General features: G+C 55.9%; 2 protein-coding genes across 6 annotated transcripts; both read right to left on the bottom strand.

Moving 5' to 3' along the window:
* Positions 1-1,732: 1,732 nt before the first annotated feature.
* ANKRD39 (ankyrin repeat domain 39) lies at positions 1,733-13,095 on the bottom strand. Its single transcript, XM_084900370.1, has 4 exons — positions 12,967-13,095; positions 10,473-10,576; positions 9,994-10,197; positions 1,733-2,133 (listed from the first exon to the last, which is right to left on the bottom strand). Exons 1-4 carry the CDS (start codon positions 13,052-13,054, stop codon positions 1,990-1,992), a joined length of 540 nt encoding a protein of 179 aa, XP_084756496.1. The 5' UTR covers positions 13,055-13,095; the 3' UTR covers positions 1,733-1,989.
* An 802-nt stretch (positions 13,096-13,897) lies between these two features.
* SEMA4C (semaphorin 4C) lies at positions 13,898-23,302 on the bottom strand. 5 transcript variants are annotated; one of them, XM_084900342.1, is made up of 16 exons: positions 23,213-23,238; positions 23,125-23,157; positions 21,357-21,501; positions 19,421-19,569; positions 19,092-19,154; positions 18,528-18,626; positions 18,354-18,450; positions 18,159-18,275; positions 17,921-18,072; positions 17,674-17,849; positions 17,243-17,387; positions 16,934-17,156; positions 16,732-16,844; positions 15,794-15,951; positions 15,636-15,706; positions 13,898-15,522 (listed from the first exon to the last, which is right to left on the bottom strand). In XM_084900342.1, exons 3-16 carry the CDS (start codon positions 21,463-21,465, stop codon positions 14,690-14,692), a joined length of 2,505 nt encoding a protein of 834 aa, XP_084756468.1. In that variant the 5' UTR covers positions 21,466-21,501; positions 23,125-23,157; positions 23,213-23,238; the 3' UTR covers positions 13,898-14,689. The 5 variants fall into 5 exon arrangements, with proteins under 5 accessions (XP_084756468.1, XP_084756470.1, XP_084756469.1 ...); XM_084900344.1 differs by having other exon boundaries at positions 21,357-21,504; positions 23,125-23,302; XM_084900343.1 differs by having other exon boundaries at positions 23,125-23,247.
* Between the last annotated feature and the right edge of the window lie 3,601 nt (positions 23,303-26,903).

Here is a 26,903-nt window from a genome sequence, read left to right as displayed (position 1 = left end):
CTATAATATTTATTTCAGACAATGTATTCTTTATTTCTAGTTGATCCCTTTTCATATCCTCATAAGTATTGTTTATTTTATCAGCCTTTTCTAGGAAATTCTTGAAAAACCTTATAACCGTCGTTTTGAACTCTATATCAAGTTGCTTTTTGTCCTCCATTTCTTTCGTTTGTGATCTGTTTCCTTGTGTTGGCATTTTCACAGTTTCCCTGAGTTGGTAGGGTGGCTTTGTGTGTTAAGGTATCCTATATGGTTCAGTGGGTCAGCCTCCCAGTTACCTGAGGTGAATACTCTTGGTGCCCCCTTTTGTGGACTGTGTGTACAGTCTTGATTGTTGTTGGTGTCACTGGGAGGAACTGACTTCCAGGCCAATTGGCTGTGAGGATCAGCTGTGTCTATGCCAGGAGACAGCCTTATTCCACTAGACTTGGAAAATTGCAAAAGCCTCTGTGCTCAGCTTGGATGGGGCGAATTTCAGGTTGGAGCCTTCAGCCTTGGCTTCCCTCAGCCCCGCCCTATGAGGTTCCTGAGTCTCAGTGTTCCTCAGGGTCCTTCTGTACTCGCTGCAAGCACCTCTGAGAGAAAGGTGCCCTCGAGTTTTGCCTGCTACGAAACAGTCTAGGCTATCCCCCAATGAGCCCGGAACTGGGGTTCAGTGCTGTTGGAAGTGGGGTTGGAAGTGGGGTTCAAAGCAGTCTGGAGCTTTTGTCTCCTTCCCACTAGGGCAATCCAGGGGCACAGTCAACAGTCTGTTCTCTGGACACAACGTGTGCGACTGCCTTTTGCCACTCCCCTGAGTTTCCACCTTACAGCCCAGACTCCCTCCGTATGAGCCTTGGTCCCCAGGGTCTCGCCCAGAGCTGGGGTTCAGTGCTGTTGGAACTGGGGTTCAGCACAGTCCGGGGCTTTTATCTCCTTCCCGCTAGGGAACACCAGCCAGGCCCTCAGCCTCCCCCTCCTCTCTGGCTCCGTCCTCTCCCTGCGCGCACCGTGTCTCCGTACCTTAGGCTTTTACAGCTCCTGATTTTCCTTCTGGTTTTCTCTTTCCTTCTAGTTGTAGAATTTCCAGTCAGTCAACTTTCCTGTAGTTTTGGATAATGTCCATTTTGTATTTTAGTTGTATTTTTTTTTTTAATTGTTGTGTGGGGCTGCAGTTAGGCGTTTACCTATGCCGCCATCTTGGTTTCTCCAAAATCCCAGCAACAGTACTTTTAAATGTATCAGATTATTAAAATGCATGAAACTATGGTATAAAAACGCGATCAGGTTTTGAGGAAGGATGTGCTCTAATACACTGCTTGCAACATGCCAGGCTCTCTCCAGTGCGTCCCATAACTCAAATACCTAATCTCCAGTGCCTCTGAGGCAGGTCCTATTAAAACCATCATCTCACAGATGAGGAAAGTGTCATTTAGCACGATACCTCAGCTAGCAAGAAGCTGTTATGTATTCTGTAGTTTCTCCTAACACTTACTTGCAAAGTTCTGTGGTTTTCAATTTAGGTCTTTTTATTTAAGTTTTTTGTTGTTATTTATTGATTTTAGGAAGAGAGGAAGAGAGAAAAAAAGAAACACTTGTTGTTGTTCCACTTATTTATGTGTTCATTGACTGATTCTTAAATGTGCCCTGATGGAGAATTAAACCCACAACCTAGGAGTATCTAACCAACTGAGCTACCTCGCCAGGTACAATTTAGGTCTTTAATTTACTTGAAATTTAACCTGGGCATGGGTGAGGTAAGGATATAACTTTATTTTTTCCAAACAGATAGATTTTTCCACATGAACTCATTTAGAAGAGGGTCATCTGTCCAGGCTTAAGCACTTGCAGTCCCCCAAATCCACTTCGTCACTCCAGGGGCCAAAATCAGGCTCTTCCTGGGTCTTCGGGCCTCACTTCCCCACCTGCAGCATGGATGCTGATCAGAGCTGGGCCGTGGAGACGAGTCTATGTTCCCTTGCATGGCAGCCTGAGGCAGAGGGTGGTGATTCAACTGGCCAGCAGGTCCCGCAGTTCACTGTTGTGGGGCAGCAGGTCACATGCTAGTCGTGCCTTCCGATCCCGGACGGCCTTCAGGGCTGGGCTGTGTTGCAACAGAAGGGAGCAGATATCCACGTGACCCTTCTCGGCAGCCTGTGGAGAGAACGGCCTGAATCAGAAGTCACACCTCGCCAGGCCCTGCTCTTGCACTACTTCAGGGGATCTCTTGGTCCTCATGGAAATGGAGATACTGGCTGTTTGGGTAGACCTCGCCTAACTCCTGCCCACTCCCACGACTGGCGCGCACATGGGCGGAGTGCTCGAGGGCCATCCTGGCAGTTAGCTTTAATTTTTGGTTTTTGTGGTCTTTGACTCAGTGGCCATTCTTCCTTGTCCAGGCTGCACAATGAGGACAAGTACAGAACTGGGTCTCTGTGTATTTGACAAATACATGTTCTGATCATCGATGGGGGGCTGGGCACCATGAGCGCAAGAGACATCAGACATGGCCTCTGACCTCTTGGAACTTTCAGATGAGCAGAGAAAAATGGGCTCAGGTCACCAGCTTTCTCCTCTCCTCTTCTGAGACAGATTATCCCAATCTGGATGTCAATTTCTAATTTATTTCCAAAAAATAGCAATTAAGTGATTTACATAAATTATCTTATTTAACTTTCATAGTAACTATCAGAAGTAGGTACTATCATTATTCCCATTTTATAAATGAAGAAACTGAGGCTTATGAAAGTAAAGTGACTTACCTAAGGTCACAAAGCTAATGGGGCAACCTGGGGATTCTAAAGCAGGTCTGTCTGATCTCAAAGTCTGGACTCTTACAACTGTTATACTACTATGCTCCCTACTCCTCCCAATAGACAAACTGATGGAATACAGAACTTTTAAGAGGTATCAAAATTAATATTAGTATCAACCATCATCTCAAGTTTGAACCCAAATCTTTTTTTGATGATATAGACACAGGTTCTTAATTCTGTTGCCTCATTTCAGGCAATGCTATGTTGTGAACAACTGTGAGAAGTATTTCAAGTAATTTTTTTTTTTTTTTTTACCAGAAAAAAAGTACCAATGTTTGCAAGTAGTTTATTAAAAAAGAAAGAAAGAAATTGAACTCCGGAGAATCCAAGATGGCTGCTCGGGTAGGCAACTAGCCGCAGCCGCACACAACAATTTTAATAAAATACAACTAAAATATAAAATGGACATTACCCAGAACTACAGGAAAGTCGACTGACTGGAAATCCTACAACAAGAAGCAAGGAGAAAACCAGAAGGAAGCACGGAGGAGCTGTAAAAGCCTAAGGTACGGAGACACGCGGCGCACGCGAAGAGGTCGGAGCCGGAGAGGAGGGAGGCCGAGTGCCTGGCGGGCGTTCCCTAGCGGGAAGGAGATAAAACTCCGACTGTGCTGGGCCTCCGACTGCTCTGAACCCCAGTTCCCCAGACCCCGGGGAACCAGGCTCAGCCATAGGGAGCCGGGCTGTAAGTCGGAACCCCGGGGTAGCGGAGAAAGGAGGTCCCGGAGGCGCGCACACTGCCCCCAGAGAAGGGACGGTCGGCTGTGCCGCGGGATTGCCCTGACGGGAAGGAGACTGGGGCTCCAGACTGCTCTGAACGCCACCTCCAACTCCACTTCCAACTGAACTGAACCCCAATACCGGGCTCATTGTGGGAGAGCATAGACTGTTTGGCAGCAGGCGAAAATCGAGGGCACCTTTCTCTCAGAGGCGCCGGCAGCGAGCACTGAAGGACCCGCATAGGGCGGGGCTGACGGAAGCCAAAGCTGCAGGCTCCACCCTGAAACCCCGTCCCATCTGTAACTGCGAAATGCGACAACAAAATAGATCACAAACGAAAGAAATGGAGGACAAAAAGCGTCTGGATATAGAGTTCAAATCTACGCTTATAAGGTTTTTCAAGAATTTCCTAGAAAAGATGGATAAGGCCTATGAGGATATGAAAAGAGATCAACAAGAAATGATCAGGGATCAACAAGAAATAAAGAATACATTGTCTGAAATAAAAAATATTCTACAGAGTCCTAAAAACAGAAGGGAAGATCGCAAGAATCAAGTCAAAGATTTGGAACATAAAGAGCCAGAAGACACTCCTCCACAGAAGCTAGAAGGCAAGAGAATCCAGAAAATTGAAGATAATGTAAGAAACCTCTGGGACAACTTCAAGCGAACCAACATCAGAATCATGGGGGTCCCAGAAGATGAGAGAGAGCAAGATATCGAAAACATACTGAAAGAAATAGTGACAGAAAACTTCCCCCACCTGGTGAAAGAATTTGACTTACAAGTCCAGGAAGCGCACAGAACTCCAAACAAAAGGAATCCAAAGAGGACCACACCGAGACACATCATTATTAAAATTCCAAGAGCAAAAGATAAAGAGAGAATACTAAAAGAAGCAAGAGCAAAGAAGGTAGTAACTTATAAAGGAGCACCTATACGATTGTCAGCTGACTTCTCAACAGAAACCATGCAGGCCAGAAGGGAATGGCAAGAAATATTCAAGGTGATGAATAGCAAGAACCTACAGCCAAAAATAAGCTACCCAGCAAAGCTATCACTCAGAATCGAAGGCCAGATAAAGAGCTTCACTAATAAAAAAAAGCTAAAGGAGTTCATCACCACCAAACCAGAATTATATGAATTGCTGAAGGGGGTTCTTTCAGAAGAGAAAGTAAACAAAGATAAAAATTATGAACAACAAATACGTAATTATCAACAAGTGAATCTAAAAACCAAGGAAATTAAAAAAATCTGATGAACAATATTAACTGTTGAATATAATAGAATCAGAGGTATGGAAGGGGAGTGAACTGACGATTCTTGGGGGAAAAGGGGAGAGGGGGGAGTGGGAAGAGACTGAACATAAACTGTGCACCTATGGATGAGGACAATGGGGAGTGGGGAAAGGGCAGAGGGTGGGGTGGGAACCTGGTGGAGGAGAGCAATGGTGGGGGGGGGGGGAAGGAACATTTGTAATAATATGAAAAATAAAAACTTATTAAAAAAAAAAACAAAACAAAAAAAACAAAAACAAAACAAAACAAAAAAAAAAAGAAATTGAACTCCAAGATGGCGGTGGTGAACTCGGCCCTCCATGAGCACACTGAAATATATGCCCACAGAGAGAGCCATTCATTCAAAGAGACCCCTGGGAGCGACTGAGCTGCTTCTGCAGAACAAATGCCAGAGAGGAACGGTACAGGGAGGCTGGCGGACCGCGGGAGCCATCCAAGATGGTGGGAATTCTCTGGGCACCAGTGAACACCCTTCTTATATTTCCCTCCACCTCCATAGGGCAGGGAGCAGCTCTATCCAGGTACTCTGACCTCCAGCCATCCCACCCAGAGCCCATTTCCCTCTGAACATAGGAGAAAACAGCATCCTTAAGGCATTACCACACACAGCTGGCTCCAATGGCCTGCCAAACGACCCAGCACACAAAGCCACAAGGCCACTTTTTCTTTTTTAACTTCTTTTTCTTTTTATTGATTTCAGAGAGGAAGGGAGAGGGAGAGAGAGAGAGAGAGAGACATCAATGATGAGAGGGAATCATTGATTGGCTGCCTCCAGCACCCCCCATTCCCCCACTGGAACCCACAACCCTGGGCATGTGTCCTTAGATCAAAATATAACCTGTGACCTTTCAGTCCACAGCCTGATGCTCTTTCCACTGAGCTAAACCAGCTAGGGCAACACAAGGCCACTTTTTCAAGACTGGAAAATATAGCTATTTTGTCTAATTATATAAACTAGAATGTCAAACAAAATGAGTAAATGAAGGAATATCTCTCAAGGGAAGGAACAAGAAATATCCCCAGAAAAGAATCCTAGTGAAACAAAGATAAGTAATTTATCCAAAAAAGAATTCAAAGAAATGGTCATAAGGATGCTCACCAAACTTCAGAGTAAAAAGGGACTTAGAGAGAACTTCACCAAAGAGTTAGAAAGTAAAATAAAGCACCAAGCAGACCTAAAAAATACGACGAGTGAAGTGAAAAATACGGAAGGAATCAGCATCAGATTAGCTAAAACAGAAGAATGGATCGGCAACCTGGAAGCCAGACTAGTGGAAACCAATCAATCAGAACAGCAAAAATTTTTTTAAAAAATTTTAAATGAGGATAGTTTAAGGGGCCTCTAGGAAAACACCAAGCACACAAAGATCATATTATAGGGATCACAGAAGGAGAAAGAGAGAAAGGAACAAACTTTCCTGAGAGAGGAAACATACCCAGGTTCAGGAAGCACAAAGAGTTTCAACAAGATGAATCCAAAGAGACCTACACCAAGACATATTGCAATTAAAAAGGCAAAATGTAAAGATAAGGAGGCCATCTTAAGTGCAGCAAGAGGCAAGTAAGTTGCATACAAGGGAAAACATATAAGGCTATCTATAGATTTCTCAGCAGAAACTAAACAGGCCAGAAGGGAGCAGTAGGACATATTTAAAGTGCTAAGAGAAAAGAACCTACAACCTAGAATACTTTTTTTTTTTTTTTAATATATATTTTATTGATTTTGTACAGAGAGGAAGGGAGAGAGACAGTTAGAAACATCAATGAGAGAGAGTCATCGATCAGCTGCCTCTTGCACACCCCCTACTGGGGATATGCCCGCAACCAAGGTACATGCCCTTGACCAGAATCGAACCCGGGACCTTTCAGTCCCCAAGCCGACGCTCTATCCATTGAGCCAAACCGGTTTTGGCAACCTAGAATACTTTACTGGGCAAGATTATTATTCTGAATTGAAGAAAAGATAAAGAATTTTCTGGACAAGCAAAAACTTAAGGAGTACATCATCACTAAACCAGCTTTACAATAAATGTTAAAGGGTATTCTTTAAGCAGAAAAGAAGAGGTGATAACCAGACACTAGGAAATATGAGAAAGGAAAATAACTTACAGGTAAAGGCAAATATTTAATAAACACAGCAAATTAGCCATTTAAAAAGCCACTATGATAGATAAAAGTACCAGACTCAATAAAAAAAACTACAAGTAGTTAGGAGACATACAAAACAAAGATTTATTAACAACAAAAAAAGAAAACAAACAAAAAATATCTTAAGTATGACTTCAAAAGCCCTAGTTGGTTTGGCTCAGTGGACAGAGCGTCAGCCTGCAGAATGAAGGGTCCCAGGTTCAATTCTGGTCAAGGGCATATGCCTGGGTTGCAGGCTCGATCCCCAGAAAAGGGCGTGCAGGAGGCAGCTGATCAATGATTCTCTCTCATCATGGATGTTTCTATCTCTCTCTCCCTCTCCCTTCCTCTACAAAATCACTTTAAAAATTATTTAATTAAAAATGAATAGATAAATAAAGTATGACCTCAAAACATAAAGACTAGAGGGAGGGGGAGCAAAAATGTAGTCCTTTCAGAATATGAGAACTTTCATGCCTAGCAGCTTAAAATAAACAGCTATAAATATAGAATGATACACATAAACAGCTAACATCACACTCAATGATGAAAAGCCGAAAGCTTTTTCTTTAAGATCTGGAACAAGAATGTCCACTTAACCACTTATATTCAACACAGCATTGGAAGTTCTAGTCAAAGCAATCAGACAAGAAGAAATGAAAAGCATCCGAATTGTAGAGGAAAAAGTAAAACTGTCATTGTTAGCAGATGATATTATATATGGAGAACCCTAAGGATTCCACCAAAAAACTATTAGAACTAAATTCAGTAAAATAGCAAGATACAAAATTAATATTAAAAAATCAGTTGCATTTGTATACAGTGTACAAATATATTCAGAAAAAAAGAAAGAAAACAATTGCTTCAAAAAGCATAACATATATAGGAATAAATTTAACCAATAAGGTAAAAGACAAACTTGGAAAACTACAAGACACTGAAGAAAGAAATTGAAGAAGATACAAATAAATGGAAGCATACACCATGTTCATGGATAGGAAGCATTAATATTAAAATGTGCTAAATAAATAAATAAATACGTATACCACCCTGCAATCTACAGTTTCAATGCAATCCCTTATATCAATAGCATTTTTCATAGAACTAGAATATATAATCCTAAAATTTATATGGAACCACAAAAGACGCGAATAGCCACAGCAATCTTGAGGAAGAACTTTATCTCTGTAAACATAACATGTCAAGGCTGCTGAGCCCATGCAAGCACCTGTCAGGTCCCCCCTCTCCTGGAGGCCAGCAGCTTGCTGTGAATTCATCAACCCTGAGGTCTCTGTTACTAGCGGGGGCAACAGAGTTGGAACACTGATTCCCAGAGGCTTTCTCCTGGAAAAAACGATCAGTATTTCTTGTCTTCTATGCGTGAGGGGATGGAATCTAGTCTGTAATTAGAGATCCCCTTTTGAGGGACATGTCTTTCATATGAAACAGTTCAATCATTATTGTACACCTCAAACTAATACAACATTGTATATCAACTGTAATTAAAACTAACTTTTTGCCATACCTGGTTTGGCTCAGTGGATAGAACGTCGGTCCGAGGACTAAAAGATTCTGGGTTCGATTCCAATCAAGGGCACGTACTTCAGTTGCAGGCTCGATCCCGGCCCTGGTCGGGAGCATGCATAAGAGGCAACCAATCGATGTCTCTCTCTCAGATCAATATTTCTCTCTCTGTCTCTCCCTAAGAACTAATGAAAAATTATCCTTGGGTGAGGATTAACAGAAATAAAGCAAGCAAGCAAACAAGCAAACAAAATAAACAAACCATTTTTTTTAAAAGTGAGCACAGCCAGCGGGAGTGGCTCAGTCGGTTGGCTGTTGTCCTATGTAGTTCTGTTCCTGGTCAGGACACATACCTGGGCTGGGGCTTCCATTCCTGGTTGGGCACACAGGGAAAGCAGCTAATCAATGTTTCTCTCCCGCCCCCTCTCTCTCCTTCTCCATTCCTTTTTCTCGGGTAGGAGTTAAAAAAAAGAAAAAAGCGAGCACAGGTTTTTAGTGAATAGTAAAAAATGTCAGTTACAGGTTCTGTTGTTAATGTAATGCAGACAAATACTTAAATTTTTCTTTTAAAAAAAAAAGTTTTTATTGATAATTGGAGAGAGGGACTGAGAGGTAGAAACACCGATGAGAGAGAAACATCATCAATCAACTGCCTCCTGAACATCCCCCTACTGGGGATTGCGCCTGCACCCAGGCATGTGTCCTGACTGGGGACTGAACTGGGGACTTCTTGCTTCCTTGGGTCGATGCTCAACCACTGAGCCACACTGACTGGGCTTAAATTTTTCTATCTTAATATTCACAGCCAGAAATGTGTTTCACAAACTACAATTCAAAAATATTATTTATTGTGCTCCTGCTTGTATAAATAAATTAAAAAAAAAAAAAAAAAAAAAAGATGCACTGGAGAGGCAGGGAGGGGCTAGCCTCAAGCCTGGTAAACTATATTCAGGGCTTTAAAAGCTCGGGAAGAGTCTAAGTTTGGCACAATCCAAACTGCTTTTTAAAACTATCACTCTGGAGGAAAATCAAGTGGGGATAAGACAGAAATAAATTTACACATATCCAATAAACCACTTCTCAAAGATGCATAAGAAATGGGTAAAAATGTATGTCTTAGGGAGGCACCCAGAAGAGGGACTAGGGGCCGGGGGTTGAAGGGAAACTCGTTTTCACAGCCTACCATCTTGTACTCCTCAAACTGTCTACCACGTGCAGGTATTTCTAGTTTGAAGTGTATAGGGACAGGTGAGTATAGGTGCAAGTTTCAGGAAAAAATTATGTAGAAAAGCATTCATGACATATCACTAAAGGAAAGAAAAATTAAATGATACCACATTTAATTCTAATTTACAATCACCGGAAAAGTGCTGGAAAATTACACATTAATCCTAAAGTGATGAGACGAGAGCACCGCTTTTTATTTTCTGCTTCATGCTTTCCCATCTTCCCCAGTTTCCTACAGTGAACGTGTTCTATACCTTTTATAATGACATGGAACAGGTGTTGGAGGGCCTGAGGGGGCATACCTTATGCAGACTGGTCATGCCATCGTCATCCACCAGCCTGGGATTGGACCCGTGGGAGAGCAGAAGCCGTGCAATCTCCGTGTGCCCACAGTAGCTGGCCCGGTGCAGAGCGGTGGCCCCGCCCCGTGTCTGGGCGTCACACTTGGCCCCACTCTCCAGCAGGAACTGGCAGACTGCGTAGTGTCCGTTGCGGCTGGCGTAGTGCTGCAGGGGACAGAGACGAGGTCGGACAGCAGGCGACAGGAGAAGGGAAGGGGAGGGGAGGGGAAAGCATGGGTCCCTGAGCAGAGGCCTGGCTCCATCAGCTGTGTGACTTGGGCCACTGGCTTCCTCAGTCATTTCTACCTCACAGGATTGTTATGAAAGTGAAATTAAATAACCAAATAAAAAAATCCAGGTTCACATGACACTTAAAGAGATCAACGCTGCTGGGAGAGAAGAATGGGAGGGAGGAGGACCCCAAGTTCCTCCCAGCTCACCAGAGCGGTGTAGCCGGCCAGGTCGGGCTGACTAGGGTCCACTGCCTTCTGGATTAAATCCTTCACTCGGCCCAGGTCTCCATTCAGGGCTGCTGACCAGATTCCTAAGGAAAGACAACCGAAGTGCCAAAGCACTGACTGATGCTGACCGGGGACATTCAATACTTCCTTCACCCTGGACCCCATTTCCCCATCCATAAGATTGGTAAGAAACGGGCATTGGGTTAATATCCACTCAACAAACATTAGCCAAGCACCTCCTCTGTGCCAAGGATTGACCTAGGTGCTGGGGACACTGTAGTGAGCCAGACTATGAGCTTGCCTGACCAGAGCAGGGGGGTTGGACACAGAAATCCCTTCTCCCCACTTTAAATACTGAGTAACGTTTAACATGGTTGAATGCACAAATTCAAAAGCAAGACAAGAACCTTGCCGAGACCGGTTTGGCTCAGTGGATAGAGCGTTGGTCTGTGGACTGAAAGGTCCTAGGTTCGATTCCGGTCAAGGGCATGTACCTTGGTTGCGGGCACATCCCCAGGAGGAGGTGTGCAAGAGGCAGCTAACAGATGATTCTCTCTCATCGTTGTTTCTCTCTCTCCCTCTCTCTTCCTCTCTGTAAAAAATCAATAAAATATATTAAAAAAAAAAAAAAAAAAAAAAAAAAAAAGCCCAAACCCCCAAGCTAAGAATGTGGCATATAAACTGGTCCAGACAAGTATCCTATAAGGGCCAGTCAGAGGCAACTTTTTTTAATGACCCTTAAGGTCCAGCCAGCCAGCGTAGCTCAGTAATTGAGCATCAACCTATGAACCAGTTGATGGTTTGATTCCTGGTCAGAGTATATGCCCAGGTTGCAGGGTCCATCCCCGGGGGGGAGAGGGGGTGGGATGCAGGGGGCAGCTGATCAAGGATGCTCTTTCATCACTGATGTTTCTTGCTTTCTTTTTTTTTTTTTTTGGTGCCGTGACTCGGATACGAACCGAATCACTGATGTTTCTATCTCTCCTCCCTTCCTCTCTGAAATCAATAAAAATATTTTTAAAAATAAAATTACCCATTAAGATGCTTCTGTTAGCCTCAAAGCTATGTGTGACAATCTCTTACAAAGGAGGACCCCCTGGCCAGTATGGCTCAGTGGTTAACTGGGCCCATGAACCAGGAGGTCTTGTTAGATTCCCAGTCAGGGAACATGCCTGGGTTGCAGGCTAGATCCCCAGGAGGGGGCATGCAGGAGGCAGCCAAAGATTCTCTCTCATCATTGACGTTTCTCTCTCCCTCCCTCTTTCTACAATAGAAAAATAGTGTGAAAAATAAAAGAATAATATTTCCAAAGGATTGGGTGGGAAGGGAAAATAACTGTCAACCTAGAATTTTATACCAGCTAAGATTGTGTGTGTGTTTGAATCATGCTCAGAGAAAACTATTAAAGGATATACTTCAGGCCTGGCCTCATGGCTCAGTGGTTGAGCAGCAACTTATGAACCAGGAGGTCACAGTTCAATTCCCAGTCAGGGCACATGCCCTGGTTGTGGGCTCCATCCCCAGTAGGGGACATGCAGGAGGCAGCCGATCAATGATTCTCTCTCATCATTGATGTTTCTATCTCTTTCTCTCCCTTCCTCTCTGAAATCAATAAAAATATATATATTTTAAAAACAGATATACTTCAGGAACAATAAAGTGAACCAGAAAGAAAATGAGGAAAAAAATCCACACAACAAAAAAGATAGGATCTTTTCCATGTGTGCAAAATAGGTTGCGAACAAGCAAACAAAACACAGGCAGCCTCGTTTCACTGCACTTCACCTTCGTGTGCCTCCTAGATGCTGTGTATTTCACAAACTGAAGGCGAGACGGTCCACCAGCAAAACAATCAGCACTCGCTTTATTGAGATGCTCACTCCCTTTACAGTGGTCTGAGTCAAACCTCCCAGGTGTGTCTGTGGCGTCAGATGGTAAAAACTGCTCTGATGAAAGCAAGGTGATCTACTGGAACTGGAGGGGCCGCGGCCCTACTTTGCACGGGTCAGCAGGACAGACAGGTGTGGCCGGGAACTGCGGGGAGCAGCCTGGGAGCACCTCCCAGCGCCCTCGGCCCTCAGGGTAACCCACGGGCGAAGGCTTTGCCACAGAGCCCAAGGGGCAGAGCTGTGCCCGCTGAGAACTAGCGTGCTCCTCGGGGCCCTCGCGGCGGGGGCGGCGGCCTCGAGGACCCCCGGGGCGCACTCGGTGCGGACGCCGCGGCTCGGAAACGTCAGCCCCGCACAGCGGCCGCCCGCCCCGCGGCTGCAGCCCCGGGTGAGCGCGGGTCCCAGCCGCCCGATCCGACGCCCGAGCGGCCGGAGCCCCCGCGTCGCCCGGGCCCAGCTCCCCTCCCGTCCCGGTCGGCGTTTCCAGTGGCCGAGCTCCGGCCAGGCCCCGGAGGGAGCTGGTGACCCAGGACCGGTGCCCCCGACCGCCCCCTCGGGCCGCCTCGGCCCCCGCGGCCGCTCACCCCTCTCAAAATCCATCTCGTCCAGCGTCTGCCGCGCGCCGGAGCGGCTGCAGCAGGGGCCGCCCGCGCAGGGCCCCGGCGCCGCCATGCCGGCCTCGGCGCCGCCCGGCCACCTGGCCAATCGGCGTCCACCGCCGCGCGGACCAATCAGGCGCCAGGGCTCTCACACGACAGCCAATCGGACGGCGGGGCGGGACCCGGGCTGCGCGCCTAACCCTGGACGGCCGCACGGGGGCGCCCCAGGTCCGGCGGAGGGCGGCGCGGGCGGGGCGGGGCGCTGGGCGGGGGCGGACGCCGCCCCAGGTCCTCCCCGCCTCCCCGCACCGCCCGGGGCCCAGGAGGGAGGCTCCCCAGCCACCTGAGGCCTCGCGGCCACTCGCTCCTCACGCGCTCCCGGTCCGTTTCCGTGGGAGGCAGGAGCAGCTGTAAGCCCCGCGGGCAGGAGGGCGGAACCCGCCCCAGTATAGGGCTCGGCCCTCAGGACATCAGAAGGTCCTCGCGGGTCCAGCGGGTCCCTCAGCCAGGCCCGCAGCGCCGCCGCCGCCGAGGCCCGCCGAGGCCTGTGTGCGGTGCACGTGGCCGCCCTGCACTCCCGCCCTGGAGCCGCAGCCCCGCTGCCCCCCAGCGAGGCGGCCCCAGAGCTTCCAGGGAGCGGCCCTCCAGCCCTCACCCCCTTCCCCTTCCCCTTCCCGAGTTCTGGGAAGTCAGTTCCGCCCCGGCTGTGACTCCCTGTCTTCCCCCCTGGCCAGAGGCCGAGGCCGGCTCCGCGCCCACAGCCACCGCTGGGGCCACTGGGTCCACCGTCCTCCCCTTCGAGGCACCGGCGGCGGGCCAGGACCCAGGGGAGTGGGATGGCATGACTCTTCCACAGGGAGCCTTCCCTCTTGGCACTGAGGCTTTAGCCCAAATGTCTCAGTCCAGTCAGTTTCATTTTCTCCATTTTATTTGTCAATATAAAAATACTCAAATATTTACAACAAATAAATACGCGGGGACACAATAAGTTACACTGTTAGGAGCCCTCCTCCAGGCCTGGGAGAGGCTATGCCATATCCGCAGCATGCCCACCCTCTGCCCCCTCCTCTCCCAGCCCTGTGAGGGAGGACAAGTATAAAATACCACGAACCCAGGGCCAACGGGAGGCCCTCCCTCCCTTCCCCCAAACACAACAGGAGGTCCACTCCCTCCCCGAACCCTGGAAACATTCACCACCCTAGAAGCAGGACTAGGCCCACCCGAGCCCTGCACTCCCCCAGGGGCACAGCACCCTGCCCAGCCCACCCCCATATGTACACCCCTGCCCCTCCTGGGGACAGTGGGGGCAAGAGAAGCAAAGTGATCCACCCCTCCCCCTTCATAGCTCCAATGACTCACCAGGAGGACCCCAGGCCAAGGGAAGACGCCACAGAAACAGAAGACGGTCACGCAAACACGCCCACGTGCACACACACATACACAAACGCACCCATATCTCCAACTTCTGTCTGAAGGTTTGGCTGCTGGGGTCCCGCGTCCTGTGATTCACAGCCCCTCACAGAGAGGAGGAAGACGCCGTGTGGGCGGCTGGTGCCTTGGTGAGCCACACCAAGTGGCAGTGCCCGTGCTGAGCAGAGCAGGTCCTCATGGGCGAGCGGGTGCCCACGCCATGTCCCTGAGGTAGCTGGTGCCTGTGCAAAAGTAGGAGCCGGGGCTCCCGGGCCGCCCCACGCCGCGGTGGGGCCCCTCATACCGAGGACTCCTCGGGATTGGAGTCCGGTAGGGGCTGGCGCTGGTGGAGTTTGCGCCTCATCTCGTCCGCCAGCTCGGGCAAGGGGTGCCCCAGCCCCTCGCCGTGGTCCTCCCCGCCCAGCTGTAAGCGCACGTAGCCGTTGGCGTTCGAGTTCCGCCCGCCCCCCAGGTGGAGCCGAGTGGGGGACGGCAGGGGCTGGCCGGGGATGCCCGGGGGCGGGGAGGGGGGGCCCGTCCCGGGCTGGCACCGGGCGTGTCCGGGCACGATCTTGAGGGAGCCGTCCGAGTAGTAGTAGCCAACGGGGTCCCAGAGCTTCTCGTCAGTGTCGGGGCCGGGGCGGAAGGGGGGGCTGGTGGGCTCCTTGGGCAGCTCCAGAGGGTACACCAGGGTCCTCTCCGCCGCCTTGGTGCCTTTCTCCAGCTCCTCCCGCAGCCGGCGGCGCAGCGACAGCACCAGCAGCAGCAGCACCAGGCACACGGCGCCCAGGGCCACCACGGCCAGCCACACCAGCCCCAGGTTCTCCAGGGGCGCCCGCGCCTCCAGGGTCAGCGCGGAGCCGGCCACCACGGCCACCAGGTAGCCTTCGGCGGCCAGCCGCGCGCCCTGCTCCTCGGAAAAGCAGTGGTAGGCGCCGGCGTGGCGGGGCTGGGCCGCCATCACCACCAGGGCCTGGAGGCGGGCGTCGTAGAGGAAGGAGCCGGGCTGTTCCACAGGCAGGTCCCGGCCCCCGAAGGTCCACCGGGCGTGGGCCAGGTTGGAAGACAGGCGGCAGGGCAGCACCAGGTCGGTGCCCGCCACCACCGTGATGTTCTTGGGCGTGAGCCGGACTGCAGGGCGGAGAGGAGAGGGAGCGGTCAGCGCGGGAAAGCCAGGGCCCAGGGAGTGCGGACACTCCGCTCTGGCCCGGGCCAGCCCCGCGGGAGGGGGCGGGGCAGCTCACCTTTCTTGCTGCCGCGGAAGTTACACATGCCCGAGGTGTCCGAGATCCTCACTTGCTGGACCAGCAGGGACCTGGTTGGGGAAGAGGGTCCATCAGCGTCCCTGCTCCCGCCACCTGCCCCCCCCACCCCTGGCCAGCGGGAGCAGAGCCCCGCTCACCCAGAGGGGCCGCCTGCGGCCACACAGCGGCTGGCGTTGGCGTTCCAGGCGCAGTAGGGGTCCCGGGCGAGGATGCAGTCGGCGCAGGAGCGGTACTTCGCGCAGTCGGCCACGGGTAGCTGAACCAATTGGGAGCGCGAGCCGGCAAACAGCAGCTTCTGCAAGAGGAGCGGTGGGCGTGGGAGAGGGTCACGGGCCCGGGCCCGGATGGGCACTGCTGGGACGGCACAGGGCAAAAGGGGCCAAAAGAAGGGAGAGCCAAGGACGGAAATCTAAGGACCACAGAATGCACGGGGGCTTATTACAGCCGACACCACCCTGAGCACCTTAAAGGTGGCCTTCCTGGAGAGAACAGGAGCCTGTGGTGCTGTGGATAGTCTCTCTCTCACACACACACACACACACACACACACACACACACACACACGCTCCAGTACAGTATAAATAGTGCAGGAAGTATGTTTTCCGGCAGCCCTCACAATGGTCTCACAATAGAATGGGGACATTGGACGGAGATCAGGACCCAGACCAGGCAGCCAGCCCTCTTTTAGCAGCAGAGCATAAGGTGTTTTCCTCTTTGCACGGTGACTGCTAGTCTGTGTTTCTTCAACCAGACTTTCTTTCTGCCATCACTCCACGTTCTGGGAACAGTGTGAGCCACACAGTGGTAAACGAGGAGCCTGTGAACGTCTAGGTGGGACAACAGGCCGGAAGGGGAAAGGTGCACCTCAGGGAAGGGAGTGTGGGGGTCAGAACTGGGGGGCACGCAGCCTGGCAGGGCCCTGGCCATGCACAAGGCCTCCGGAGTGCAGGGGCACTGGACTGACCCCGGAGCTTGGCCCCAGTCCAGCGAGGTGTGCGGAGTGCCCGCTCCGCCCGGAAAGGGCCACGCACAAGACCAGGGAGGAGGACGGGCTGGGGGCGGGGCTGGTGACTACCTTGCTCCGGGACAGGACCAGGCTCTTCACGGGCTCCTGGTCAAACACCTGCAGCTCCTCGATCAGGTGGACCCAGGACCCCAGGCTCACAGCCTTAAGTAGCCAGCCGTCTCCTGTGGGGGGGGACAGGTGTCAGTGAAAGCACAGGGCCCCGGGGCACCCCCTCTCCGGGCACACAGGCCTTCGATGCCCCCGTGCCCACCTGTGCCAATGAACAGCACTGTGTAGGCGGCTCCATCGAGCCCCGGGACCCGGTCCGCCACCAGGTGGGTGAAGTTGGTGTCCTTCTTCACGAGCAGGGGCCGGCCCCTGAGCGGCTTCACCTGCTCCTCCAGCAGGGGGTGCTTCTTGATGAAGTTGAGGGTGTTGTCGGGCAGCTCCAGAGAGCTGGTGTAGCCGTGGTGGCGGTGCCAGTTGTTGATGCACTGGAGAGCGGGGTCGGGGAGAGCGGTCAGTCCATGGGAATGGCGCCGGGGCTGAGGGCAGCGGGCCCCCTCCCGGGGCAACTCACCGAGCCCGGCCGTGGGGTGGGTACGGGGTCGGTGTAGCGGCCCCACTTCTGGGATTGCTCGTGGTACTCCTTGTAGGGACCCTCGAACACCCTCTGAATGTCCTCCAACTGGTACTCGCAGACGGCGGACAGGTCCACGTCACCCCTGCCAGAGGGAGGGACCCCCGGTCAGGCGTGGTGCCCTCTGTACCGGTTCAGGCCGCGTACGGGGAGGGCAGGGCCCGGCGCGGAGCGGTCACTGCATGCACAGTGAAATGGCCACTCTGAAGTGCCGGGGGCAGCGAGCCGGTCCCTGTCCCCCTGGGAGCGGGTGACCAACACCCTCCTTGGCTTCCGGAGGCCGGGCCAGCGGACTCGCCCACAGGCCCGCACCATAAACCACCCCCGACCTGCAGACCCGCTTCTCCCCACCCTGACCCCGGCCTGCTCACCATCGCGCCCGGAAAACCGCGAAGAAGGTGGTGTTGCGCCAGGAGGCGCCCCGCAGAGTGTGCAGCGCCTGCAGGTGGCTGAGGGAGAGGTGGCGGCCGGGGGCCGCGCACACCAGGTGCGCCTTCAGGAAGGTGGTCCACTTCTTCTGCAGGGTCCGCGCGCCGCCCACGTCGCCCTGCGGGGACACGCAGGGTTGGCAGGCGGCCCGCGGCCGGCAGGGCGCCCGCGCACCGCCGCGCCCCGTACCTTGCAGACGCGGGCCACGCGGGCCACCACCTGCTCCGTGTAGCAGTTGTACTCCAGCGCCCGCTCGCTGAAGAAGAAGTACACCTTGTCGTCGTCCCCGGTCACGCTGCCCTCGCTCTCCGGGACGTAGGCGGAGCCCACAAAGTGAGGTTCTGGGGGAGGGGGAGACTCAGCGAGGCCCAGGGCAGCCTTCCCCCTCCCCCCCCCGCGCCCCCCACGCAGGCTCCGAGGGGCTCACCGTTGAGCCAGAAGGCCAGGTACTCTGTCTTCATGGGGTGGTGGGGCCCCATGTTACGCAGGATGATGGGCTCGGTGCCCAGGAAGTTGTTGAGTGTGGCCGAGTACAGCTCGCCATCTGTGGAGACAGAGGGTCAGCCAGGCCTGGGGTGGGAATGAGCCCTGGGGACCCCGGCCTCCGCAGGGGGCCGCTCACCCACAAGGAGGCCGGTGTGGCCCTTCGCGGGGTCATAGGGGCACTTCCCCTTCCCGTCCTCAAAGGCGCCGCGCTCCAAGGTGAAGGTGCCCGTGTCCTGGCAGAGGAGAGAGACAGTGAGGCCCGCAGGCCCGGCGCTCAGGGAGCACCCGGGCGGAGGAGGCGCACACTCACGATGTAGGCGCACTTGGGCTGGAAGGCGTAGGTGCCGCACACGTACAGGTGGGACGCGTTGTACGGCTGTAGGAAGCGGATAAAGTTGAAACACTCCGTCTGGGGAGGAAAGTGGATCCAGTCAGAAGAGGGGGGCCGAGGATGGGGGTGCAGTCAGAAGAGGAGGGCCGAGAATGGGGGTGCAGTCAGAAGAGGGGGGCCGAGAATGGGAGTGCAGTCAGAAGAGGAGGCCCGAGAATGGGGGTGCAGTCAGAAGAGGAGGGCCGAGAATGGGGGTGCAGTCAGAAGAGGAGGGCCAAGGATGGGGGTGCAGTCAGAAGAGGGGGGCCGAGAATGGGGGTGCAGTCAGAAGAGGAGGGCCGAGGATGGGGGTGCAGTCAAAAGAGGAGAGCCGAGAATGGGGGTGCAGTCAGAAGAGGAGGGCCGAGAATGGGGACACTGGAGGGAGATCAGGAATGAAAAGGGAGCCCCGGGCAGAGCGTGAGCCATGAGGCCCAGCCGGGGGGAGGCAGAGGCTCCTGCCTGGGCCCCCCCCCCCCCCCCCGGCCTGTCGGAGGCGCCCACCTGGTTATTCTTCCCTTTCTGGACACACTCGGTCTTCTTCTCCGCAGGAGCTGCCCATGAGATCTGGGGACAGGGACGGGTGGACTGAGCAGGTGCCCGAGCGGCCTGTGGCAGCCACAGGAAGACCCAGTGACAGGCAGGTGCCCACAGCCGGGCGCTGGCTTCGGCGGAGGACACGGCCCCACGCGGCCCACGGAGCAGAGCCAGCGAGTGCCGCGGCGGCCAGGCAGCTCGCTCTGCCCGAGGTGCCGCAGACCCAGCCAGTTCCCCAGGGCCGCCTGGCTGCCCCTGCCTGCCACGGCCCTGCCTCCCGCTCCCCCTCCGCTCACCACTCCTTGCAGCTCCAGAGCCTCCACGCTGAAGGCAAACAGGGCCTCCCGGGCCCCCACGTACAGCAGCCCGGTCTGCTCGGTCAGGGTCAGCGTCAGGAAGTCCTGAATGCCCGTCTGGGAGAAGCGCCGCACCACCGGGGCCAGCTCTGCGGGGCGGACGGGAGCGAGGCTGTGGGCGGGCGGCCTCCTTAGGGCTCCAGGCACCCCGCCCCAATCACCTTCCTCTACACCAGAATGTTCAACCGGTGTGCCACAAGAATGTTTAAAACATGCACTACCTGCCCCAGCCAGTGTGGCTCAGTGGGTAGAGCGCGAGCCTGCAGACTAAAGGATCCCGGGTTGGGTCAAGGGCACATGCTTTGGTTGCAGGCTCCTCCCCAGCTGGGCCCTGGTCGGAGCTTGGTGAGGGCACGTGCAGGAGGCAACCAATCAATGTGTTTCTCTCACATCGATGTTTCTCTGTCTTTCCCTCTCCCTAAAAACCAATGGAAAAATATCCTCAGGTGAGGGTTAACAACAAAAACCATGCCTGACTATTTTAGTCAAGGGCACTGACCACATTTCCCTTAGACTGTCCAATAAAAAAATGACAACAGGCAATATAACAATAGCCATTCCGTATGAATGAACCAAAATTATCTTTCTTTTTTTTTCCGTCAGACTAGCCAAAAATACAACATCTTTTTTGGTGTGCCACAGAACTTTAGTAATTAATTTATGTGTGTCATGAGATGAAAAAGGTTGAAAAATCGCTACTCTATGCAATGGTGTCCTTGTTTCCCACATGAGGGCTGGCAGCCCCACAGCAACGCAGCCCAGTGCCCTGATGGCAATAAAGGGCATTTCCTGAACTGCCGCCTGGCGGACAGCGACTGCGGGCCTTGCTTTCCCGGGAAAAGCCTGGGAGGAGCACATCTGAGCTGCGAGGAGGAAGGAAGGATATCTCGGCCACAGCTTCCGGCCAGAGGAAGCCATCAGAATGATGGCTCCCTCTCGGGTCAGCAGCGCCTCTGGCTGCAGAGCGGGGCAGGCTCCTTCCCGGCTTCCACAGTGGCCTCTTCCTTCTCTGCTCTGCTGCCCACTGCCCACATCAGAGCCCAGCCGGACCCCGCCCGGACCCCGCAGGGCAGGGCATACAGAAGTTGTGAGCGCTCCTTGTCTTAGAAACCTCCCGCTCCTCTCAAACAAATGCAGGCTGCCCGACCCGCCAGCACAGCTGGCCGCTGGAACAGGCGGGGACGGAGGGGAACCGGAGGCTGGGACGGAGATGGAGCTGAAGCCTGGGGCCGGGAGCCTTGCTGCCATTCAACAGGCAGGGCACTACGACATCCATAGTCACAGGACCCCTATGTCGGCTTCCAAAATAGCTGCCGACCTGTCCTCAGGCCCCCCTAACCCAGCTCAGTCTTTGGAGCCAAAGCTGGGCCCAGACACAGCCAGGCAGGAAGGCTTCGTTAGCACCTGAGAGCAGCCTGTGGGAGTGAGCTCATCCCAGGTCCCCAGAGTGCAGGGATGGCACAAACACCTGACATCACCTCTGGGTACGTGCGCGCCCACAGTAAGGCTGGCAGGCCGCTGTCCTCCACAGGAGCACGTGCACACACGCCCACCGGGGGCCACAGGGCGCAGGCCGTGGTTTCAAGCTCGTGCGGGTTCAGGATGTCTATCTGGCTACACTCAGGGAGAGTGACAATTGCAGAAGTGAGGATGGGGAGAGGGATGCAGAAGGGCACTGCCGGACCTAAGCATCGGAGGCAGGGGACGATCAGTCCCAAGTCCCTAGGGTCAAAACTGGGTCACCTGCATGGTGGGCCTTGGCAGCAGAGAAAAGCTGGCACAGTCAAGGGGGCAACCCGTCAGCGTCTCTTCCCTCAGCAGCCCCTCCCGGCCCCTCTCTCCACCTGGTCTGTCTCCTCTGCTTTCAGACACTCACCCCCAGAAGATACCGTCTTCCGGGGCACCAGGTTCCACCACATCTCAGCCCCGAAGCCCAGGCCCCACAGCCCCACAGCCAGCAGCCAGCCAGCCCAGTGTGGGGCCATGGCACGCGCCTGGCTCAGAGCTCCAGGCCAGCAGCCCTGCTGGGGGAAAGAAAAGGGTCAGCATCGCAGCGGCGCACCCGGCGAGGGCACTGCCAGCAGACAGATCAGGCCTCCCCGGGCCCCCTGCCCGGTCCAAGGAGCCGAGACCTAGTTCCCTCTCAAACCTGAGCCCCCCTCCCCCCAAAGGACCAGGGAGTCTCCCTGAAGGGGTGGGGCCGCGGGGGGGGGGTAGGCCCTCCCCCATCCCTCTGCTCCACAGGAAGTTGTTTAAGAAAATAAAAAGGGACCCCTCCCCCACCCCAGGCCTGACAGATTCCAGGGTTTTTGAAAGTAACCTCTGGAAGCAAGACTTGGCCCTGCTGGGGCTCCCGCCACCCCAGGCCTGATTCTGGACGGGACCCCTGGGCGGTGCGGGGCAGGAGGGGGCGGCGGGGACCGGCGCCGCGGGCCGGGGTCCTGCCCGCTCCCCGCCCCCCGCGCAGACAAAGGCGGCGGCCGGGCCCGCTCCCCCGGAGGCCGCCGCGGCCGGGCGGGGGGCGCGCTGCCGGCCCTTTGTGCCCAGAGGGGGCAGGAAGTGAGGGGGGCGGAGTGACCAGCGCCGCCCCCGCTCCGCCAGCGGCCTCGGCGGACGGCGGCCCCGGCCGGGCGGGGGGACGGAGCCGGCCGGGGCCAGGCGGCGCCCGGGGGGCGGGAGGCCAGGCCCGGGCTGGGGGCGCGGGGGCTCCCCGGAAGCCGCGGTGCCGCCAGGGTCTGAGGAGCCTCCCCACCCGGGGATCGCGCCCCGCGCCCGGCCAGGCCAACCGGGCTCATTCCGCCGCCGCAGGCCTCCCAGGCCGGGCACAGAGACCAGCAGCCGGGGCGTGTTACCCCCAAAACAAAGGGTCCCCGCCAGGACCCGTGCCTGTCCCCTCCCCCGCGCCCCCAGCTCGGGGATTTGAATGCAAACAAAGCAGCCGCGCCAGGAGCGTGCGGGCGGCCGGCCCAGGACGCCCCCTGTCGGCCAGGACCCCGCGCGGGAAGGGCGGGGGACGGACCGCTCACCCTCCGGGTCCCAAACCCCCGGCCGCCCTCCGTCCCTTACCCCGGCCTGGCGGCTCCGCGGCGCGCAGGGTCCACACGGAGACCGGGGCGGCCTGGAGCGGGTGCAGGGCGCGGGGTCCCGGGGGGCCCTCACCCGTGTCCACCACGAACAGCAGCCGATGGGCGAGCGGTCCGGCCGGGGACAGGCCGGCTGAGCTCGGAGCTGGCTCTCCAGGACACCCCGCCTCCCGGCGGAACGGGCGGGGGGCCACGGCGGGGAAATCCGATCCCACAACATTGGCCTCGGCCCAAGCCCGCCCCAAACTTTCCATCGGGGGTGGGGGAGCCGGGGCAGCTCGGGGGCCTGGAGAGGATCCCGGCCGCGGACCCGCCTGCACAAGGGACCCTGCTCCGAGCCGCGCTCCGGCCAGTCCGCGCCCAGGACCCCGGCTGCAGGCGCTGCCGGCCCCGCTCCACGCCCTGCCGGGGGCGCAGGGAGGATCTGAGCGGACAACTGCCCCTCCGCCCTTCCCTGCGCCCCCGGATCCCGTCCTGCGCCCCCGATCCCCTCCTCGCGCGTGCGGCGGCCCCTGCCCGGGAAGGGACAAAGCGGCGCCCCGCGCCCCGCGCCTCGCTCACCGTCTCCTCGCGGCTGGCGTCCCGGCGCCGCCCGCACGCTCGGCTCCGACCCGCCGCCCGCCCGCGCCCTCCGCGGCCCGCGCCGCCCTCCGTCCCGCTCGGCTCGGCGCCCTGGGCTCGGGCTCCGCGCGCCACCGCGGCGGCCGCCGGCTCTTTCTCCGCCGCCGCCACCCCGCCCCTCCCTGACGTCAGGCGGGGCTCGAGGGCGGGCCCGGAGGCCGCCGGGAGGGGCTGCGGCCCGGCCTCTCCGCGCCCGGCCCGGCCCCGCGTCCCCCAGCCCCGCCGGCCGCGCGGGACCCGCGGGCGCTCCGCGGCGCCGGGGGCGGACGGGGCGGGCGCCGGGCTTTGTCCGGGGAAGCGCGCACCGGCCTCTTCGGAGTGTGTGCCAGGCCCACCGCGGGCCGCGCGGCCGGGCTCGGGAGGGGCCTCGGGGCCAGAGGGCGCAGGGGAGCCCGGCCCTCCTCCGGGCCGACCGCCGGCCCTGCAGCCAGACTGCACGGGGCTCCCGGGCCGGGAAGACCTGTCCGCGGAGACACTGCGCTGGCTTCTCGCTCCACGGGCACGGGGACCCGCTCAGCGCCCTTGCCCAGCTCCCTCTAGTTGGGGGCACAGGCTGCCCCAGGAAAGGATTCCCTCGGTGCCGCCGGGAGGCTAACCATTGACAGGAGCCTGATGTTCAGATGAAAGGGGCCGAGGGTGGCCACGCTGCAGATCTGCCACCTTCAGAACCGCCAGTCTCCGCCCACGGCCGCTCCTAGAAGTAACTGGTAGCTCCTGGGTGATGTTGCCAGCTGGTCCTCCGAACTGGGAAGGTGGACAGAGGCCAGCACCCAGCGAGATGCCACCTCCTGGCCAGGAGCAGAGGGCAGAGGCGACGAGGCCCAGAGGCTAGGGTGGTGGCTTTACTCCGGCTGCAGCCCTACAGGGGAGGAATGCTTTCGGGCCCCATCAGCAGATCTGGATTATAAATCAGTCCAGACAGAAGCTTTTGTTCTGGGTTAAAACTTGGCGTCTGAAGAGCAGAGACCAGCAGAGTAGAGGAGATAACTGGGGAGGCAGCCCAGTTTGGACTCAGTAACAACTGGGTCTTTGCTGGGCACATAAAGGCCCCTTCTCCCGCTCTGGCTGTGGCCACATTTCCCAGCCCCTTTCCACCAGAGAAAAGCTGTGTGGCTTTGGAGATGCTGGAGACAGGGGGCAAGCCAGCTATTAGGACGGGGTGGGCAGCAGGCTCTGCTCCGCAGGCCAGGGGAGAGGAAGTGGGTGGCTTGGTACCCATTTAAGAGGTGCCCCGTGTGCAGCTCCCTCACCTCCATTCTGTGCTGTAGACTTTGCAACCTGCCTCCACCACATTTTCTTTCGTCCCACCCTCAGGACCACTTTGTAAAGTGGGCATTGTTTGTCCCACTTGGTAGATACAATGAGTCTGAGAGACCTGCTGGAAGTCACACGGATGGATATCAAGGTCAGAATGTTACCTTGGGCCCTGGGACTCCAAACCCATCTTTCCACTAAGTCACATTGGATTCGGGCAACTTTTAGCCCCCAACTGCTCCGTTTCCTGCTACTCTGCCTCCCCTCCCAGCCCCGCCCCCACTGCCACCTACTAGGTGTGAGGGTTACCAGACAGAGACTTGAGCTCCTCCTGCAAGATAGCCCCAGTGGAAAGTTTCAAAGGTGGTTTGGTTTCACTGGCAGGGACAGCCTTCCATGCCCCACCCCCCATGGCAGGCTTCTGCGCTCCAATAACAGCCTGCAGGGAGCCCCTCCTCCCAAATGCTCCTCCCAAAGCTGGGCTGCAGCCCCAACCCTCCCCACCTGCGCCCATTCCCTCCGCGTTCTGTTCACGCCCCGCACTGGCCTTTTCCGGGGGCGGGGGAGCAGGGAATAAAGTTTCCTGCATGACCATTTGCTCATGATTCATACTTTAAAAAAAAATGTTTTCATTCATTTTTTTTAGAGGAAGGGAGAGGGACAGACAGAAAGACTGATGAGAGACCTCAGGGATCCGCTTCACAAGGGATCGAGCCCACAGCGCGGGCATGTGCACTGACCAGGAATCAAACTGGTGGCCTCTTGATTCCTGGGTCGATACTCCACTGCTGAGCTATACCAGCGGGCAAGAGTCATACTTCTTAATATAAGCACAACTGGTCTAAAATGAAGATTCCTGGGTCTTAAGATAAAAAACAATGTGTATCTATTGACCTCCCTGGGGCCTGTCTGGCATTCCCCGTGGAAGTGCCCACCTCAGCCTCAGGCCCTGACACTCCTACTTGTCCCACTAACTCAACTGCCGAGGCCAGTCAAGGAGAGGCGGGCGCTAAGTGCCTTCTGAGTTTGCTCAGAGGCCCCGGCAGCAGAGGCTGGCCCCACAGCGGGCCCAGGGGTCCCTCCTGAAAAGCAGGCTCCATTCCCCCCCACACTGCTCTGAGGCAGCTGGCCGGAGGAGCCGTGCTTCCCTCTGGGGTTCACTGGTCAACATGCCTGGCTCCCCCCCCAGAGAGCCGAGCTGCTGTGACCCCAAGGGGAAATGAGAAAGCCTGGGTGAGCCGCCCTCCAGGGACCTTCCTGAGGGCCTGGGGACTGAGGTCAGTGGGGACATAGGAAAAGGACTTCCGCTCTGCTTCCTCCTGAAGGGGAGTTATCAAAGCCGCCCACCTGGGAAGCCTTTCCCTTCCAGCCCCTCCCTGCACCGTCACCCAGAGGAAGCAGGAAAACATCCTTCACCACAGCCCGGACGCCCCTCCCTTTCCCCAGGGCGCCATCTGGAAAGGGCAGGGGTGCCGGGACCAGCACCTGTCAATTCTTGGCCTAGGGCAGGCCGAGGCTCTAACTGGCCCCAGACTGGTTTTAGATCAGGTCTGCTCCAGGCCAGTTCCAGAGCAGGCCCATTACATGTCCCAGGGGATGGTGCATGCCCTTGGGTCACCTCAAACTGCACACCTCTGCTCAGGTTACAGCCAGGCCTCCGGAGGGACCGAGTCGCCACCAACACCTCCTTTCCTTGGTGTCCATTTCTCCCCGGGGGGACGAGTGAGTGGGGCGGTGCGAGGCCAGAGCCGGGAGTGGAGGGACAGCGCCACCCTTCCTAAGAGCCACAGAGAGAGAGATCTGGAAACTCCCCAGGTCTCCCTACTCTTCTCTGCCCTTGGCAGTGAAACAAAGAGGGGAAATTACAAAGGTGATTTCCAGGTTTCCAGAGTTTACTGAATGGCTGCAGATGAACTGCCGGGATGCACAGTGTTAGAAGCGGGCAGCCCTGCGGGAGGGTGCAGGAGTGGCCCTTGTTTGGGGTGCCGCGGCCTACCTGGGGCCTCAGAAGTGCCCTGGCCCAGGGGGCCTGCGAGGCAGCCAGGAACAGAAACCAGAACTCTCGGTCCGGTCACCTGGGCAGCCAAGTCCCCTGGCAGAGGAGTTCTTCCACCTCTCGCTTGGCAGCGCGTGGAGGCCGGGAGGCGTCCGCACGGTACCAGCCTCTGAATTATAGATGCCCTGGCTCCCGGGAGGGAGGCCCAGGAAGTGAGGGGTGCTGCGGGTATGCCAACTGAGCTACTTGCCCTGAAAGTCCTTTATTTTGGGGAGCCTCTCTCCTAGTGAGCCCCCTTCCCCGACCTCGGTGGCTTGAAAGGACAAAGGACAAAGGAGAGGGACAGTTGAGGCACCCGCCGTGGTGGCGCTCCACTGGCAGACACGGGCTGAGCCGAGGGGTGAGCACAGGCAGCAGCCACAGGCACACCCTGCCCGGTTACTGCCCTTCCATTTCTGCGGCCCCTGCA

This window comes from Pipistrellus hanaki, assembly GCF_964339955.1.
Source record: "Pipistrellus hanaki genome assembly, chromosome: 12".
Classification (NCBI taxonomy): domain Eukaryota; kingdom Metazoa; phylum Chordata; class Mammalia; order Chiroptera; family Vespertilionidae; genus Pipistrellus; species Pipistrellus hanaki.
The sequence above is the reverse complement of the archived record's forward strand: the minus strand, read 5'-3'. Positions and strand labels throughout refer to the sequence as shown.